General features: G+C 38.2%; 1 protein-coding gene across 2 annotated transcripts; it reads left to right on the top strand.

Annotated features, from left to right (window-relative positions):
- The first annotated feature begins 1,951 nt into the window (after positions 1 to 1,951).
- LOC131990072 (hemopexin-like) lies at positions 1,952 to 7,962 on the top strand. 2 transcript variants are annotated; one of them, XM_059355464.1, is made up of 12 exons: positions 1,952 to 2,085; positions 2,685 to 2,737; positions 3,275 to 3,355; positions 3,440 to 3,597; positions 3,909 to 4,062; positions 4,150 to 4,362; positions 4,664 to 4,744; positions 4,836 to 4,981; positions 5,299 to 5,452; positions 5,527 to 5,757; positions 6,613 to 6,781; positions 7,009 to 7,962. In XM_059355464.1, exons 1-12 carry the CDS (start codon positions 2,021 to 2,023, stop codon positions 7,316 to 7,318), a joined length of 1,815 nt encoding a protein of 604 aa, XP_059211447.1. In that variant the 5' UTR covers positions 1,952 to 2,020; the 3' UTR covers positions 7,319 to 7,962. The 2 variants fall into 2 exon arrangements, with proteins under 2 accessions (XP_059211447.1, XP_059211448.1); XM_059355465.1 differs by having other exon boundaries at positions 1,954 to 2,085; positions 5,527 to 5,739.
- The last annotated feature ends 5,876 nt before the right edge of the window (positions 7,963 to 13,838 follow it).

Raw genomic sequence — 13,838 nt, forward strand, 5'->3', positions numbered from 1 at the left:
GTTAATTGTGAAATGGCTGCTTATTAGATGGAGATCATACATTGGAGTAATGTACATTTTAACAGCATTTATATTTTAGTTTTTACCATGTCAACTGAACTTTCACATTCATTTCACATAAATGTATGATTTTTTAAAAAGTATTTACGTGTCAAAGTGTCATGAAACTTGGTTGTACTTGCAGTGAAACATTGATCTGATTTCCCAGGTACATAAGTGATGAAAGACTCTGCAACAGACCGAAGCAGTCCTTCATCGAGGGTTGGGATCAGGAAAACGTCGTGCAGATCTGCACTGGCTCTGGCTACCCGGTGGTAGATGGTGGAAACTTGTGCATCAGTCTTGGAACCTTCTTGTTGTATTATCTCAAAGTGGACAACAACTGCAGAGTTACAACTCTTACACCAGGTAGAAAGCCTGTGGTTGTGTCATGTTATAAAATTGATAACCAGTGCCGTCCTGTCCATTTTCAGGAGTACACCGGCCAAAAGCCAGACAAGTCAGCTAGATGCAGGTAGACAGGTCAAGGTCTTGGAGGGTCAGCAGACACTGGATCCCAGCTGTCAGGCCCTGACATCTAAAAGCTCTGCAAGTCTTTTTTTGCTCACGTTAATCGTGTGATTTTCCTCTTAAGATATATTTGATTCTTTCTGAAGCATATTTGAGCCTGGTCATTATAACATCTTGTGAGATTAGCATGATTACAATATCATGAACAGGAAAATTACATTTCCTCCTAATTAAATTGAGATAAGTAACAGTAGTAGTTTTTTTTAATAAGATAAAGTTTCTTTATAACCTGAACAAAAACTGTACACAACTTTGAATCTTGAAACTACAAGATCCTATTAACAAGGTTAATAAATTGTCTATAATAAACTTTTTTCTATCTTTTTCCATGATGAGTTCAATTCATACTATTGTTACTGAATTTATCAAAGTAATGTTCCCACACTTGTATCCATGGACTTTCTCAATTACTTTGTAGTTAAATCTTTTTTTTTGCCTATTTTTAAATGAATGGCTTAAAGCTGCATTAATAAAATTGAAGCATACGCCTCCTTCCGTCTCTTTTGGGTGATATTTTTGTCCCAGTAAACCTTCTCACAAAAAGCTGCTCTGCCGTCATAGAATTAAATTAAACAAAACAATATATTATGATTTCATTTTAACAAGTAGGCTGCCATACCTCTGACTGACAACACTGTGTTTCCTGCACTTGGTAATCCCACATTTGCAGTTTTGGTCAAAAGGCTTTCACTGCCTCATGTTTATCCCTGATCAGCTTTTTACGTCCCTGCAGTTTCATATTCTCGCTGTTTATGGTAGCCAATAAAGATTTAGGGAATTATGCCCTTATTGCAAACTTTTTTATTAATCTGTAATCAAGATGAATTTCAGCGTAACCTATCACAGCCATCATATCAGAGAGTTTGGGTGGGTGCTTTCAATTTCTCAGATTGAACTTTGATTTAAATCTAATTTTGCATTTTTGTAACTCTTCTTATAACTGGGGCTCTTGCACAACACCACTTCAACTTCAAAGTGTAGTTATTATCTTTTGGATATTGCCTGCTTTGCCTCAAGTCTGTAGGTTTGTTTTTCCAGAAAAGTCTGCCACCAAACAGAAAATAGAATGGATAACTGATCCTGATGCAAGAATATGTGGTAACCAATGTTAACCAAACAGATCAATAATTTAATTAGAAATCCACCTCTTCTCCAAGTATCTCATGTATTAAATCAGCTTTATTATAAAGATGGTCTTTTGAAGGCGGTTCTTGCAGTAGCCTGTGCTTTATATAACACTGTTTTGATATCAGAAATGGATTTTAATCAAATGCATGACTATAAATAAACATGCAAGAGCATAATCCTGCAACAACACAAATGTCATCAACCTGTCTATGCAAACACACCCACACACACACACGTACACAAGTTACCAAACAAGTTTAAATCTGCTGCACGGCTGCAGTTCTGCTCCACACTGAGACTCGACTTCAGAGGCCTTCACGACATGGAGCTCCTCACCAAAACTCTGATTCTGTGCCTCGCTCTGACCCTCACAAATGCAGATGTTTCGTGAGTATTTCCATTTTATGCAACTTTATAATTCTACTCCACTACATTTTAAAGGTAAGCTTTAGCTTTAGTTACTTTTCAGGTCGAGATTTAACAAATAACATGATCAATCTAAAGTGATTGGACTTTTTCTTTCATTTAAACCTCATAACAGTAAATTAAGCAGTTAAAATGAGGCCTATATTTCCCAGTATTTTCTGCTTATGTATTTGTAGCACACAAATGCACAATATAAAAGTGGGACCATTCTACATAAAGAGTACTAATTCAGGTAAATCAGATCTAATCCTGATCTCAAGATCCTTCGTTTCTAAGTTAATGTGCATGTTTTCAAGAGTTTATTGAGGCTAAAAAGACAAAATTTACATGACTTGTGCATGATATATATTCAGTTTTTCCTAGTTTTAAAGTGTCCTACATATATATCTGTTCTATAATAAAGCAATATATTAGCATTTATATGTTTAAATAGAAAGAGTAGTGCAAAAACAAAATTCTTTCAAGCTTCGGAAGTGTTAAATAAACTTTTGAGGCTGTTTTTGTTGCATGAAACTACAGTGCTCTTGTTAATTTGTCTGATTTAAATTTTCTTAAATCAGTTTGTCAAAGTTTGTCATCCACATCGACAAGCAACTGGATGCAGCTGCTGACGGTAGGTGGCGACAATTTTCTCCAAAGAATTAATATAAAAATCAAATTGTAATGGAACTTATGTTAGTGCATTAAACCTGCATTATTTCTTAAGGCCAGCAGGGCTTGTATAGTATAGAAGAAAATAATACTTCTAACTTGATTTATTACCTCAGTGAAAATTTTTCTAATATGTCTATGGTCTCAATCTTTAGTTTCAAGTCTTTGTTATTACTGCATCATGTTTATTTTCTAAATTGCAGACAAAAATTTGCAGTAAAAATAGACGATAAAGCAGTGATGCTTTAGGAGGGATTACCATGGGATTAAGAGGTCACTACCATGGCTCACTGCATGATTTGTTCTGAGAACTTTGATAACCTTAAAACAAACTGTTAAAGGGTCAAAGTTAACAAACATTTTTGTCCCTTAAAAATTCTTATTTTATCAGTTGGTCTAAACTGAAAGTTGGACTCAATTTGACAAATGAGCCCACAAACGAGTGGTGGGATGTAACTAAGTACCTTTACTCAAGTGCTGTTTTTCCCTCCATGTTTAGACGGTCTACCGCACCGGTGTGATGATATCGAGTTTGATGCCATCACTCCTGATGAGAAAGGAATAATGTACTTCTTCAAAGGTTTGTAATGTTTTTAATCCAAGTTTTTGTAATTGGATTATTTAGCTTGTTGTTTAAGACATGAAAGTGCTGTTTTCCCTTCAGGGGCCCATTTGTGGAGGGGTTTCAACGGTCCGGCTCAGCTCTCCAACGAGTCCTTCAAGGAGCTTGATGACCTCCATCACATCGGCCACGTTGATGCTGCGTTCCGCATGCACAACGAAGAGAACGTGGGCGACCACGACCACATCTACTTCTTCCTGGTATGACCTACATGCCGTCTTCCCATCAGCTAGTTTAGAACAAACAAACAAAGCTGCAGTAACATACTTTGGTCAGCAGATGGCAGTGTTTTGTATTGCTGGCCCTGATCCTGTTCTGTAGGAATCGGATTAACTAGAGCATTAACTATTAATTATTAACTATAAAACCACCTCAAACGAGCTTTTAGACATTTTTGTGCAAGTTTTTCTCACACAAATCTTTAAAATGCACGGAACGAAACTACAGATGCTCTCACTCTTGATTGGTTTCTTTTTTTGCAAAATCTGTACCCTTTACTTTTTCTCTCCAGGATAACCAGGTGTTCAGCTACTACAACCACACTCTGGAGGCCGGATATCCAAAGGAGATCACTGAGGACTTCCCGGGTGTCCCGGATCATCTGGACGCCGCCGCTGAGTGTCCCAAAGGAGAGTGTACCGCAGACTCCGTTCTGTTCTTTAAGGGTATGTGGTCATTATTTAACTGAAGATTTAGGCATGCACGCTACAGTTTAACACAAACTAAACTCCCCCCCCCCCCCCCCCCTGCAGGACATGATGTGCTTGTTTATGACATCACCAATAAAGAAGTGAAGACCAAGACCTGGCCCCATCTGCCCATCTGCACCTCGGCTATGCGCTGGCAGGAGCATTACTACTGCTTCCACGGACACAACTTCACCAGGTTCCACCCTGTCACCGGAGAGGTGGACTCAGGCTACCCCAAGGACGCCCGCAAATACTTCATGAAGTGCGCCGACCATGGTAAAGAACAGCTTGTTGGTTTGTTTCAAATTATTTTTGCACAAGAAATAGAAACAGATCTCTATCAGATATCAGCCTTTTTGGAGGCTTTATCATGCTTAAAAAATTGCGACACTTTGCACAAGCATCAAGCTCTGGGGAAAATTACGTATTTTTTGTGAAGGGTCTTGCAAGTTAGTGGCAAAATATCTCAGTGGCACCGCCTACAAATTTCAAAGGAGCAGCACTTTATGGGGAGCATTCACGTAAACAGACAAAATTTGGTACAAATGATAACAAGAGTTATTCCCTCCATGCTTAGACCATCAATCGCACTGGCATGACGATATCGAGTTTGATGCCATCACTCCTGATGAGGAAGGATTAATGTTCTTATTCAAAGGTGTGTCATGTTTTTTTTTTTAAAAGAAAGTTTTTGTAATGGGATTATTTAACTTTCCTTTTATGACATGAAAGTGATGTTTTCCCTTCAGGGACCCACTTGTGGAGTGGTGACGACATTCCGGCTCAGCTCTTCAACGAGTCCTTCAAGGAGCTTGATGACCTCCATCATGTCGGCCATGTTGATGCTGCGTTCCACATGCACAACGAAGAGAACGATCACATCTACTTCTTCCGGGTATGGCCCACAAGACGTGTTTCCATCAGCTGGCTTAGAGCGAATAAACAAAGCTGTAGTAACGTACTTTGGTCAGCAGATGGCAGTGTAATGTATTCCATCTCCTGTTTAGGGCATTAACTATTTTTATAGACAAAACCACCTCAAGGGAGCGTAAAAACTTTTATGTGCAAGTTTTTCTCACGCAAATCTTCAAAGTACACAGAGAAAATCTTTCAAAACTACAGATGCTTTCATTCGTGATTGGTCTCTCTATTTTTTTCTTTCTTTTTTTTTTTTTTTTTTACAAAATCTGTACCTCTACTTTTTCTCTCCAGGATAACCAGGTGTTCAGCTACCACAACCACACTCTGGAGGCCGGATATCCAAAGGAGATCACTGAGGACTTCCCGGGTGTCCCGGATCATCTGGACGCCGTCGTGCAATGTCCTGAAGAAGATTGCACCGCTGACTCCGTTCTGTTCTTTAAGGGTATGTTTATTTAACTGATGGTTTAAGCATGCATGCTGCAGTTTAACACAAACTAAACATTTCCCCCCCTGCAGGACACGATGTGCATGTCTATGACATCGTAAATAAGACAGTGAAGACCAAGTCTTGGCCCCATCTGCCCATCTGCACCTCGGCTATACGCTGGCAGGAGCGTTACTACTGCTTCCACGGACACAACTTCTCCAGGTTCCACCCTGTCACCGGAGAGGTGGACTCAGGCTACCCCAAGGACGTCCGCAAATACTTCATTAAGTGTGCCGACCATGGTAAAGAACAGCTTGTCGGTTTGTTTCAAATTATTTTTGCACAAGAAATAGAAACAGATCTCTATCAGATTTGTTGTAAACGTGTAATCTTGTTATCATTAATATTATTATCATCATTATTATTATTTTCCCCCAAATGAATTGGCTTTTTGGAGGCTTTATCATACTTAAAACGTTTCGACACCTTGCATGTGCATCAAGATCTGGTGAAATGTACATATGTTGAGGGTCTTTCAAATGGGCGTGGCAGAGTATCTCAGTGGTGCCCCCTACAAAATGACTGTCATCGGCTGTCAATCAATCAGTCGGCTGTCAATCAATCAGTCAGTCTAGAAAGACATGAAACATGAGGAAGTAATTTTTAAAATAAAACTGAAGGAAACAGCCACTTGTTAGCAGCCAATTTACAAGTGGGGGTATTTACTAATGTCGTACAACAAAACACAAATGTCTCTTCAGCATATTTCAGGCATCTATAGAATTAATGGAGGAATGATTGACAGGCCATTCAGCCGATGAAAAAACACATTTAACAAGATCAGTAAGAGGCTACGGTACAACCAAAGACTAGATATGCAATCCATCTAAACTGAGGTACAAATACAACAACAGATAGACTCATTACAGGGATCAAACTATGACTTTCCAATCAGTAGGCCACCGCTCTGCATTCTGACTTCTTGAGAATCTAAATATATGTGAGGTCAAAGTAAAGTTCTTAATTTTGCACTTTTTTTGTACATTTACATGACAATTTTATTGTCTTAAACATTAAACCATGTGTTCCAATATTGACTTATTTACTTTCATGTTGCACCACAGTTGGCCAGTTACTGGTGAATTTATCATGTTTCATTCTTTCTGCCACTGTAGACAAGATTGACTTTCACCTTCTGATCGCTGCCAAGTTGACTCTGATCCTCGTTCAAGGGAATCCCTTTCCTTGTCAGAAAAACCCGAACAACAATGCGTACAACATATTTGTTCACCGACACATCGTGAGACCCAACTTCAACAGACAATCGAAGACTGACTGGCAAGCGTGAGTCAAAGGGTTCAACCAATGAGTTCATTGTGAAATGGCCACTTATTATATTGAGTAATGTGAACTTTAACAGCATTTTTAAATATTGTTTTTTATTGTCAAGTGAGCCAACAATTCACAACAATTTGATAAAAATGAATGACTTTTTTTCATAGTATTTACGTGTCAAATAGTGTCATGAAACCCGGCTGTACTTGCAGTGTAACATTGATTTCATTATACAGGTACATAAACCAACAAAGACTCTGCAACAGACCTGTGCAGACTTTCATCGAGCAATCGGATCAGGGTAACGTCGAGCAGATCTGCACTGGCTCTGGCTACCAGGTGCTACATGGTCGAAACTTGTGCATCAGTTCTGGAACCTTCTTGTTGTATGATCTCACAGTGGACAACAACTGCATAGTTCAAACTCTAACGCACGGCACAAGACCTGTTGTTGTGGCATGTGATAAAATTGTAAACCAGTGCCGTCCTTCTCATTTTCAGAGGTACGCCAACCAATCGCCAGACAAGTCAGTTATATGCAGGTAGACAGTCCAAGGTCTTGGAGGCTCAGTAAACACTGGATTCCAGTTGTCAGGCCCTGACATCTAAAAGCTCCGCAAGTCTTTTTTTTTTGCTCACGTTAATCGTGTGATTTTCCTCTTAAGCTACATTTGATTCTTTGTGAAACATATTTGAGCCTGGTCATTATAGCATCTTGTTAAATTAGCATGATTACATTAACATGAATGGAGGAAATGTAATTAGCAAAGCCTAAAAATGTGATATTTCTGTCAAAATCGCATGGAATAACAAAGTCCTTACAGTACATTTACTTGCACAATTCAGCCTGTCTCACGCCAACAGTGTCTTCCAACGAAAGTCCACTTCCTCATTTACAGAAAAACATCTGGTTTGTGTCGACACGCTTATCCAGCAATGAACATATATTGGTTGTGATCACAGATCAGAGGAGCTTTAAAAGCAGGACTTCTATCAGAGATTCAGACATCAGTTGGTATTGATCTCCCTCCAATATTTACAGTCCAGAAGCTGGCTGATCAGAGCTGGTGAGACATTCTCCTTATCAAATACATAGTTTTACTATATTATATAATCTGTTATTGTTATCCTTTTTATGATTTATCTAATGGTGTCTTTGTCTTCCTTCTGACAAAGTAAGTCGAGTAAATTTAGGCTATTTATAGAACACCTTTCTGGATCAATTATTACAAAAAAAGTCAATAAATTAAATATATAATTAATAAATGAAAGAACACATTGTTAAAGGTTCTATGTATGAGACACCTGGTCCGTCTTTAGAGAATACAAATATATTAGCAAATATTTATATTCTAAATATTGGTAAGGGGAATTAGTGATGCTTTAATAATTTAGGATATTATGGATGGCACAAATGCATTATGAACCTTTTTTTTCTTGCTTACAAAAATAAGGCATACATACCCACCGTATAACATTCCTTATTTAAATATGTGTACCGAGGTTTATGTATATGAAGATTTTGCAGAAACTGATATCTCGATTTACTTTCCTAAATTGTGCCTTTTTGCTTTTTTTTTCAGTCCAGGGAATATTAAATGCCAAATCTCGGTTGGGTTTTTGTGATAAATCATTTACAAATGTATCATGTATCATATATTTCTCTTGTGCACTGAGTCGGGCCTTGGAGAAATAGGAGTATATGAGGGAAAAATGCTCAATAAAAAATATTTTTAAAGTATAAATTATATTTGTAATGTTTGTTACTTACCATTATTACAACAACAACAATATGAATCATAATAAATACATACATAAATTAAATTAACATATTAAATTAATATAAAAATCTTAGTTGCCTGTGTATTTCTCTATATGCCCTTCTTTTTTTAAAATATTTTTCCATAAGTATGCAAGTCTTTTAGTATATCCATCTATATGGGTATGATTGCATGTCTGCATGTCTATTATTGTCTTTTTCTTTTCCTCTTTAAAAATGTTTATTCAATTTACATGGTAAAAAGCTGAATAACAATGAAGAATAAAAACAAAAAAAATTGGTTCCCATGCCCATAAAAAAAAGAAGCAGATTTATTCATTGCAATAATAAGGACGAAAATAAATTCAACATTTTTACATTTTCCGTAGAATTGCCAAAGGGTTTTTTTTAAAGTCAATGCTATGTGAGCAGCAGTCACATGCACATGATTATAGAAGGGCAGGGGCTCAAAGTCAGAAAAGGGCAGCATGTGTGCACCCCAAATTTTTTTTCCGGTCCTTTACACAATATGGAAATTAATGTAAAATGTAAAAAGTACTGATAGAAAGCTAACTACTTAGCTACAGTATGTATACTGTGTAGGTGAAACTGATATGCAATTGCCATTTATTTTGTGTCAACAAATTATTGTCAACATGAGTTAATTCACATTATCATATAGGCTTCTATCATAGGCTTTTCTGTATCCTTTCTTTTTTTGGCATTGTGCTGCAGGCATAATCACCATGAATCAAGTTTAAATACAGATGGTAATATTTCAAACACAGATAACCTACAGTTTATATCCCCGGAATGCTGAAATTACGTTGTTGTTGTTATTATTATTATTATTATTATTATTATTATTATTATTATTATTATCATTACTATTTTGTTAGCCCACACAGTAGTAGCAAAGTCACAATAAACTTTATATCTAGACTAGAATAGCAGGTTTCAGAACTGTGGCATGATAAACAGCCCACACTATAGAGGTAGTAAGAACTACAAAATCAAAAAAAAAGCCAGAGCTTCCTCTACAGAAGAAAGTAGGACAACAACTCGGTGCAGACCTGTTGATCTGCCTATTTTGTGATGTTAAAACCTCAGACCTGTGGTGAGGGAAATATGATCCGCCGTAAACACGGTGCATTTTATTTTAAAAATGTATTTGAATTTTTTTAAATTTATTTTGTACACGATTTCCTGCGCCGTGCTCCGATGTCCGGTAAAAATAGAGCCGTGATACAGCAGAGCTGCAGTCGATGGGAGCTGACACATTGACTATAATAGGGCGTTTTTCTGAAATATGACCCATATTTAAGCGAATAAGTGGACGGCAACTAGTTAGACCATAACTCACAGGTTCAAGTTGCTCCACTGTCACCTCTCTGGCGGAGAGTGCGTGATGCAACAGACAGAGCACCAATTTTTTCCATCCCTATTTATTCATATTATTTAAAAAAAAGAAAAAAACACTCAGAGGGCACTTTTTAATACTAGGCAAAAAGGGCTGGGGCTCAAGCACCCCTAGGGCCCTATGTGTGCACGTGCCTGGTGAGCAGCCTCAGGATGGAAAAGTTTAGGATTCCCTGCACCCAACATGCAGAACCACTCACACCAGGAGATCAGAATCTCAGAGCAATAAAATAAATGGGTATTTAGCACAAACACGCAAGTGCAGCTGTCCTGGCATCCAAAACAAAAAACAGAGAAGTTCAGATTGCAACACACACACACACACACACACACACACACAGGGAGCCAGACTTCCTTTCACTGCCCAGGACGCCTCTACTGCACTATATAGTTACATATAAAAATGTTGTTTTCTTTTATAGAAATGGTCAAAATCTCATATATTAAACAACATTTGAAGTGGGTGGTTTAGTGCAGATGTGTGGCTTTGGACCAATTACATTTTAGGGGCATTCATATTACCTTTGAACAACAAATTAACGTGCTCATTCTTTCTGCAGCTGCAGACAAGATGAACGTTGTACTCCTCATCGCCGCCACGTTCACTCTGGCCCTCGTTCACGGGAACAACCAACCTTGCCAGAGGAACTGGGACAACAATGCGTTCTTGAAATTTGTTCGAAAACACATCCTTCAGGAGTCTTTTGACAGAACTCAGCCGTTTGCCTGGGAATTGTGAGTTCAAATGCTTAAGCCAATGACTTCATTGTGAAATTAAATCAGGGTGCTTTGAAGATTACTTTATTATTAATCCCACAATGGGGAAATTCAACCTCTGCATTTAACCCATCCTTTTTTACACACAAGTGAACACACCATGCAAGGAGCAGTGGGCAGCACATTACTGCCACGGAATAACTCAAATTTCCGTGAAACTGACACGGATTTCGCTACAATGCAAGTTAATGACAGTCATATCCCGTGGCTATTCAATGGATATTTTTTCCTATTGGTTTGTTCCAAGTCATGTGAATTTCAAGGTCCCGCGACCGAAACAAAAAACATGGCAGACAGTTCTCTCATTTTTAGTGAAAAAATCAATATTTTGACTTAGTTTCTGCATAAAAATGGATTTTGATCACATTTCTTGCGAGAAATATATGTTTTATTTTCTAAATATTCACTCAGTGAATGTACATAATCACTTTGTATGTTGGAATAGCCACGGGATATGACTGTCATTAACTTGCATTGTAGCGAAATCCGTGTCAGTTTCACGGAAATTTGAGTGATTCCGTGGCTATTCCACAGATTTTGAGTTAAGCAAATCTGTGGCTATTTCACGGATTCCTGTGAGATCATGTTGCATGTGATCACCCATAAGTCACCTCTGGAGTCTAGTAAATCCCTCTGGGTCCCTTTTTGTAATGGAGACACACAGAGTGAGCGGACATTTGAGAGGGCGTGGCCTGAGACTTTCCCAGTGGCCGCTCTTCCCCCTAAAGGAAACACGGCTATTGATCTCATAAGTGGCCTCTGTGAACTCCAAATGACGGAAATCCGTCGTAGCGACGGAGAACTTTAATTCATTCGATTAAAAGGACTAAACTTTGGGTTGTGAAAGCGTCCTTAGTTGGAAAACACATTATATTTACATTGCACAACATGCTTTATTTACATGCTTAAAAGTGTTATGCACTTAATCAAAGCCAGTTACTTTTCAGTGATCTCGTCACACAGGTACTTAAGGAAGTACGGACTCTGCAACAGACCTGTGCAGTCCTTCTGGGAGAACTGGGATCTGGGACTTGTCATGTCCATCTGTAATGGCTTTGGTCACCCCGTGTTGTACGGCTCCCCTGGCAACTTGTGCATCAGCCCCACGACCATGCTGGTGTACGATCTCACAGTGGACAACAACTGCAGAGTTACAAGTCTGTTTCCTGTTGCAACCTATGTGATTGTGGCTTGTGATGTGGTCATAAACCAGTGCCTTCCTGTCCATTACGAGAGGTACACCGGACAAATGCCAGACATGTCAGCCGGACCCTGCCAGCCGTAAATACTACTCAGATGAAACGTTTCAGGAGACATTGTAATCCAGTTTTAGCCTGACATCCTAAACATCTGTCAATCGTTGCAAACTTAAGCCTTTTTTGCATGGAGATAATCAACAGAATAATGATATACATCACCGTAATTGAAATTGTACCTTTTTAGCTAAAGTGTCTTTATGAAGCTGTCTCTATGAAGTTACTTTTCCATGATGAGTTCAGTTAATGCTGATATAAACCTGCATAATCCCATTATTGTCAAATTAACATCCTCCACATTTATACCCATGTACTTTCTATATGACTGCAACATTGTGTGTGAAGTTGTATTACAATCTTTTGTTTTGCTTTTTTCTATTATCAAATAAATGGCTTTAAGCATGTGTTAGTGTGTTATATATAGAACTATTACCTGCCTCTGCAAGTCTACAGTACAGAGTTTCCCGTTTTTTTTTAGCTCATTGTTTTGTTTTTACAGCATATTTCTGTACATCAGAGGAAACCAGAAACTAGCAGATGGTCACTGTCAGAACAAAGCTTAGACTCTTCAACTCTCTGAAATGTATGTTTTCTTGATGTAGTTGCCAAAAATACATGTTTAACGTAGAAATCAATTCTGTGCTCCTCAGTGACACTGTAAAGCCATGATTGATTCTGCTGAGACGAACCGCCATGTGACAAATATTAACTGAAAATCTGTTTACACAGAGCTGAGAGGAGTGGACAGGAGAGACTGGAAAAAAGTAAATAGCTCAATATGTATAGCATGTGGGGACACAATTTGTTCCCCAATATGTGTGACACTTGTGTCTTCTTAGAAAAGTGTTGTGAATATAAATTCCATATTATTCGAATCTTTAAAAAGAGAAATTCAAAATTCAACTTGCGTTTTTTCGTTTTTCATGCTTTATGTCATTATAACTGTGTTATTCTGCACAAAAGACATTTTTAAGTTGTTCCCACTTCTAGCCATGATTGTTCTGATTCCATAGAGCTGCAGGACTTATAGATTTTATATATATATATTATATATTGCAGTGAAATACAAGGCCACAGTGAGTAAAATGTAGAAAGAGCAAAAAACATCCTGAAACAGCTTGTTTGGGTTCAGAGGGTTAATATAATTCAAAAATATAATGTATACAGTAACTAAGGTTACACTAGTTGGCTGAGTCAGCACTACAGGAACAGCTGACTCCTCTGAGTGTCAAATTTAAGGTTCTCAGGCCAAATCTGGTCCTTTATATTTTTTGATGCGGCCCACAAAGCAATTCAGGTTCTCTAGAAGCTTTTGCCAGCTTGGTCGAAGATATGGTCCGCACTGCCACACACGCCAACCCAAACAGACTGGCATGCCTTCGCTGTCTGCAGCTACACACACAGGCATGCTGGCTTAGACATGGTAAAGTGTTACGCAGATTTACTGAGATGCATAAGGAAATGTCCAGGACGAGGAATGAGAAAGCCCTGGCTGAGCTGGAGGATGAAAGTGGTGTGACATTGGAGCCTCCGAACAGCGAAATGTAAAAAGTTGATCAGGAATAAACATGAGGCAGTGAAAGCCTTTTGACCAAAACTGCAAATGTGGGATTACCAAGTGCAGGAAACACGGTGTTGTCAGTCAGAGGTGTGGCAGCCTATTTGTGAAATGAAATTAGAATATATTATTTTGTTTCACTAAATTCTATGACGGCAGAGCAGCTTTTTGTGTGAAGGTTTACTGGGACAGAAATATCACCCAAAAGAGACGGAAGGAGGCGTATGCTTCAATTTTATTAATGCAGCTTTAAGCCATTCATTTGAAAATAGACAAGGCAAAAAAGATTTTAATACA

Source organism: Centropristis striata, chromosome 17 (assembly GCF_030273125.1).
Source record: "Centropristis striata isolate RG_2023a ecotype Rhode Island chromosome 17, C.striata_1.0, whole genome shotgun sequence".
NCBI lineage: Eukaryota > Metazoa > Chordata > Actinopteri > Perciformes > Serranidae > Centropristis > Centropristis striata.

Coding starts and splice junctions, on each gene's coding strand:
- LOC131990072 (XM_059355464.1), top strand. CDS start 2,021: ATGGAGCTCCTCACCAAAACTCTGATTCTGTGCCTCGCTCTGACCCTC. Junction 2,086..2,684: donor CTCACAAATGCAGATGTTTC/GTGAGTATTTCC, acceptor TTCTTAAATCAG/TTTGTCAAAGTTTGTCATCC. Junction 5,758..6,612: donor TGGTAAAGAACAGCTTGTCG/GTTTGTTTCAAA, acceptor CTGCCACTGTAG/ACAAGATTGACTTTCACCTT.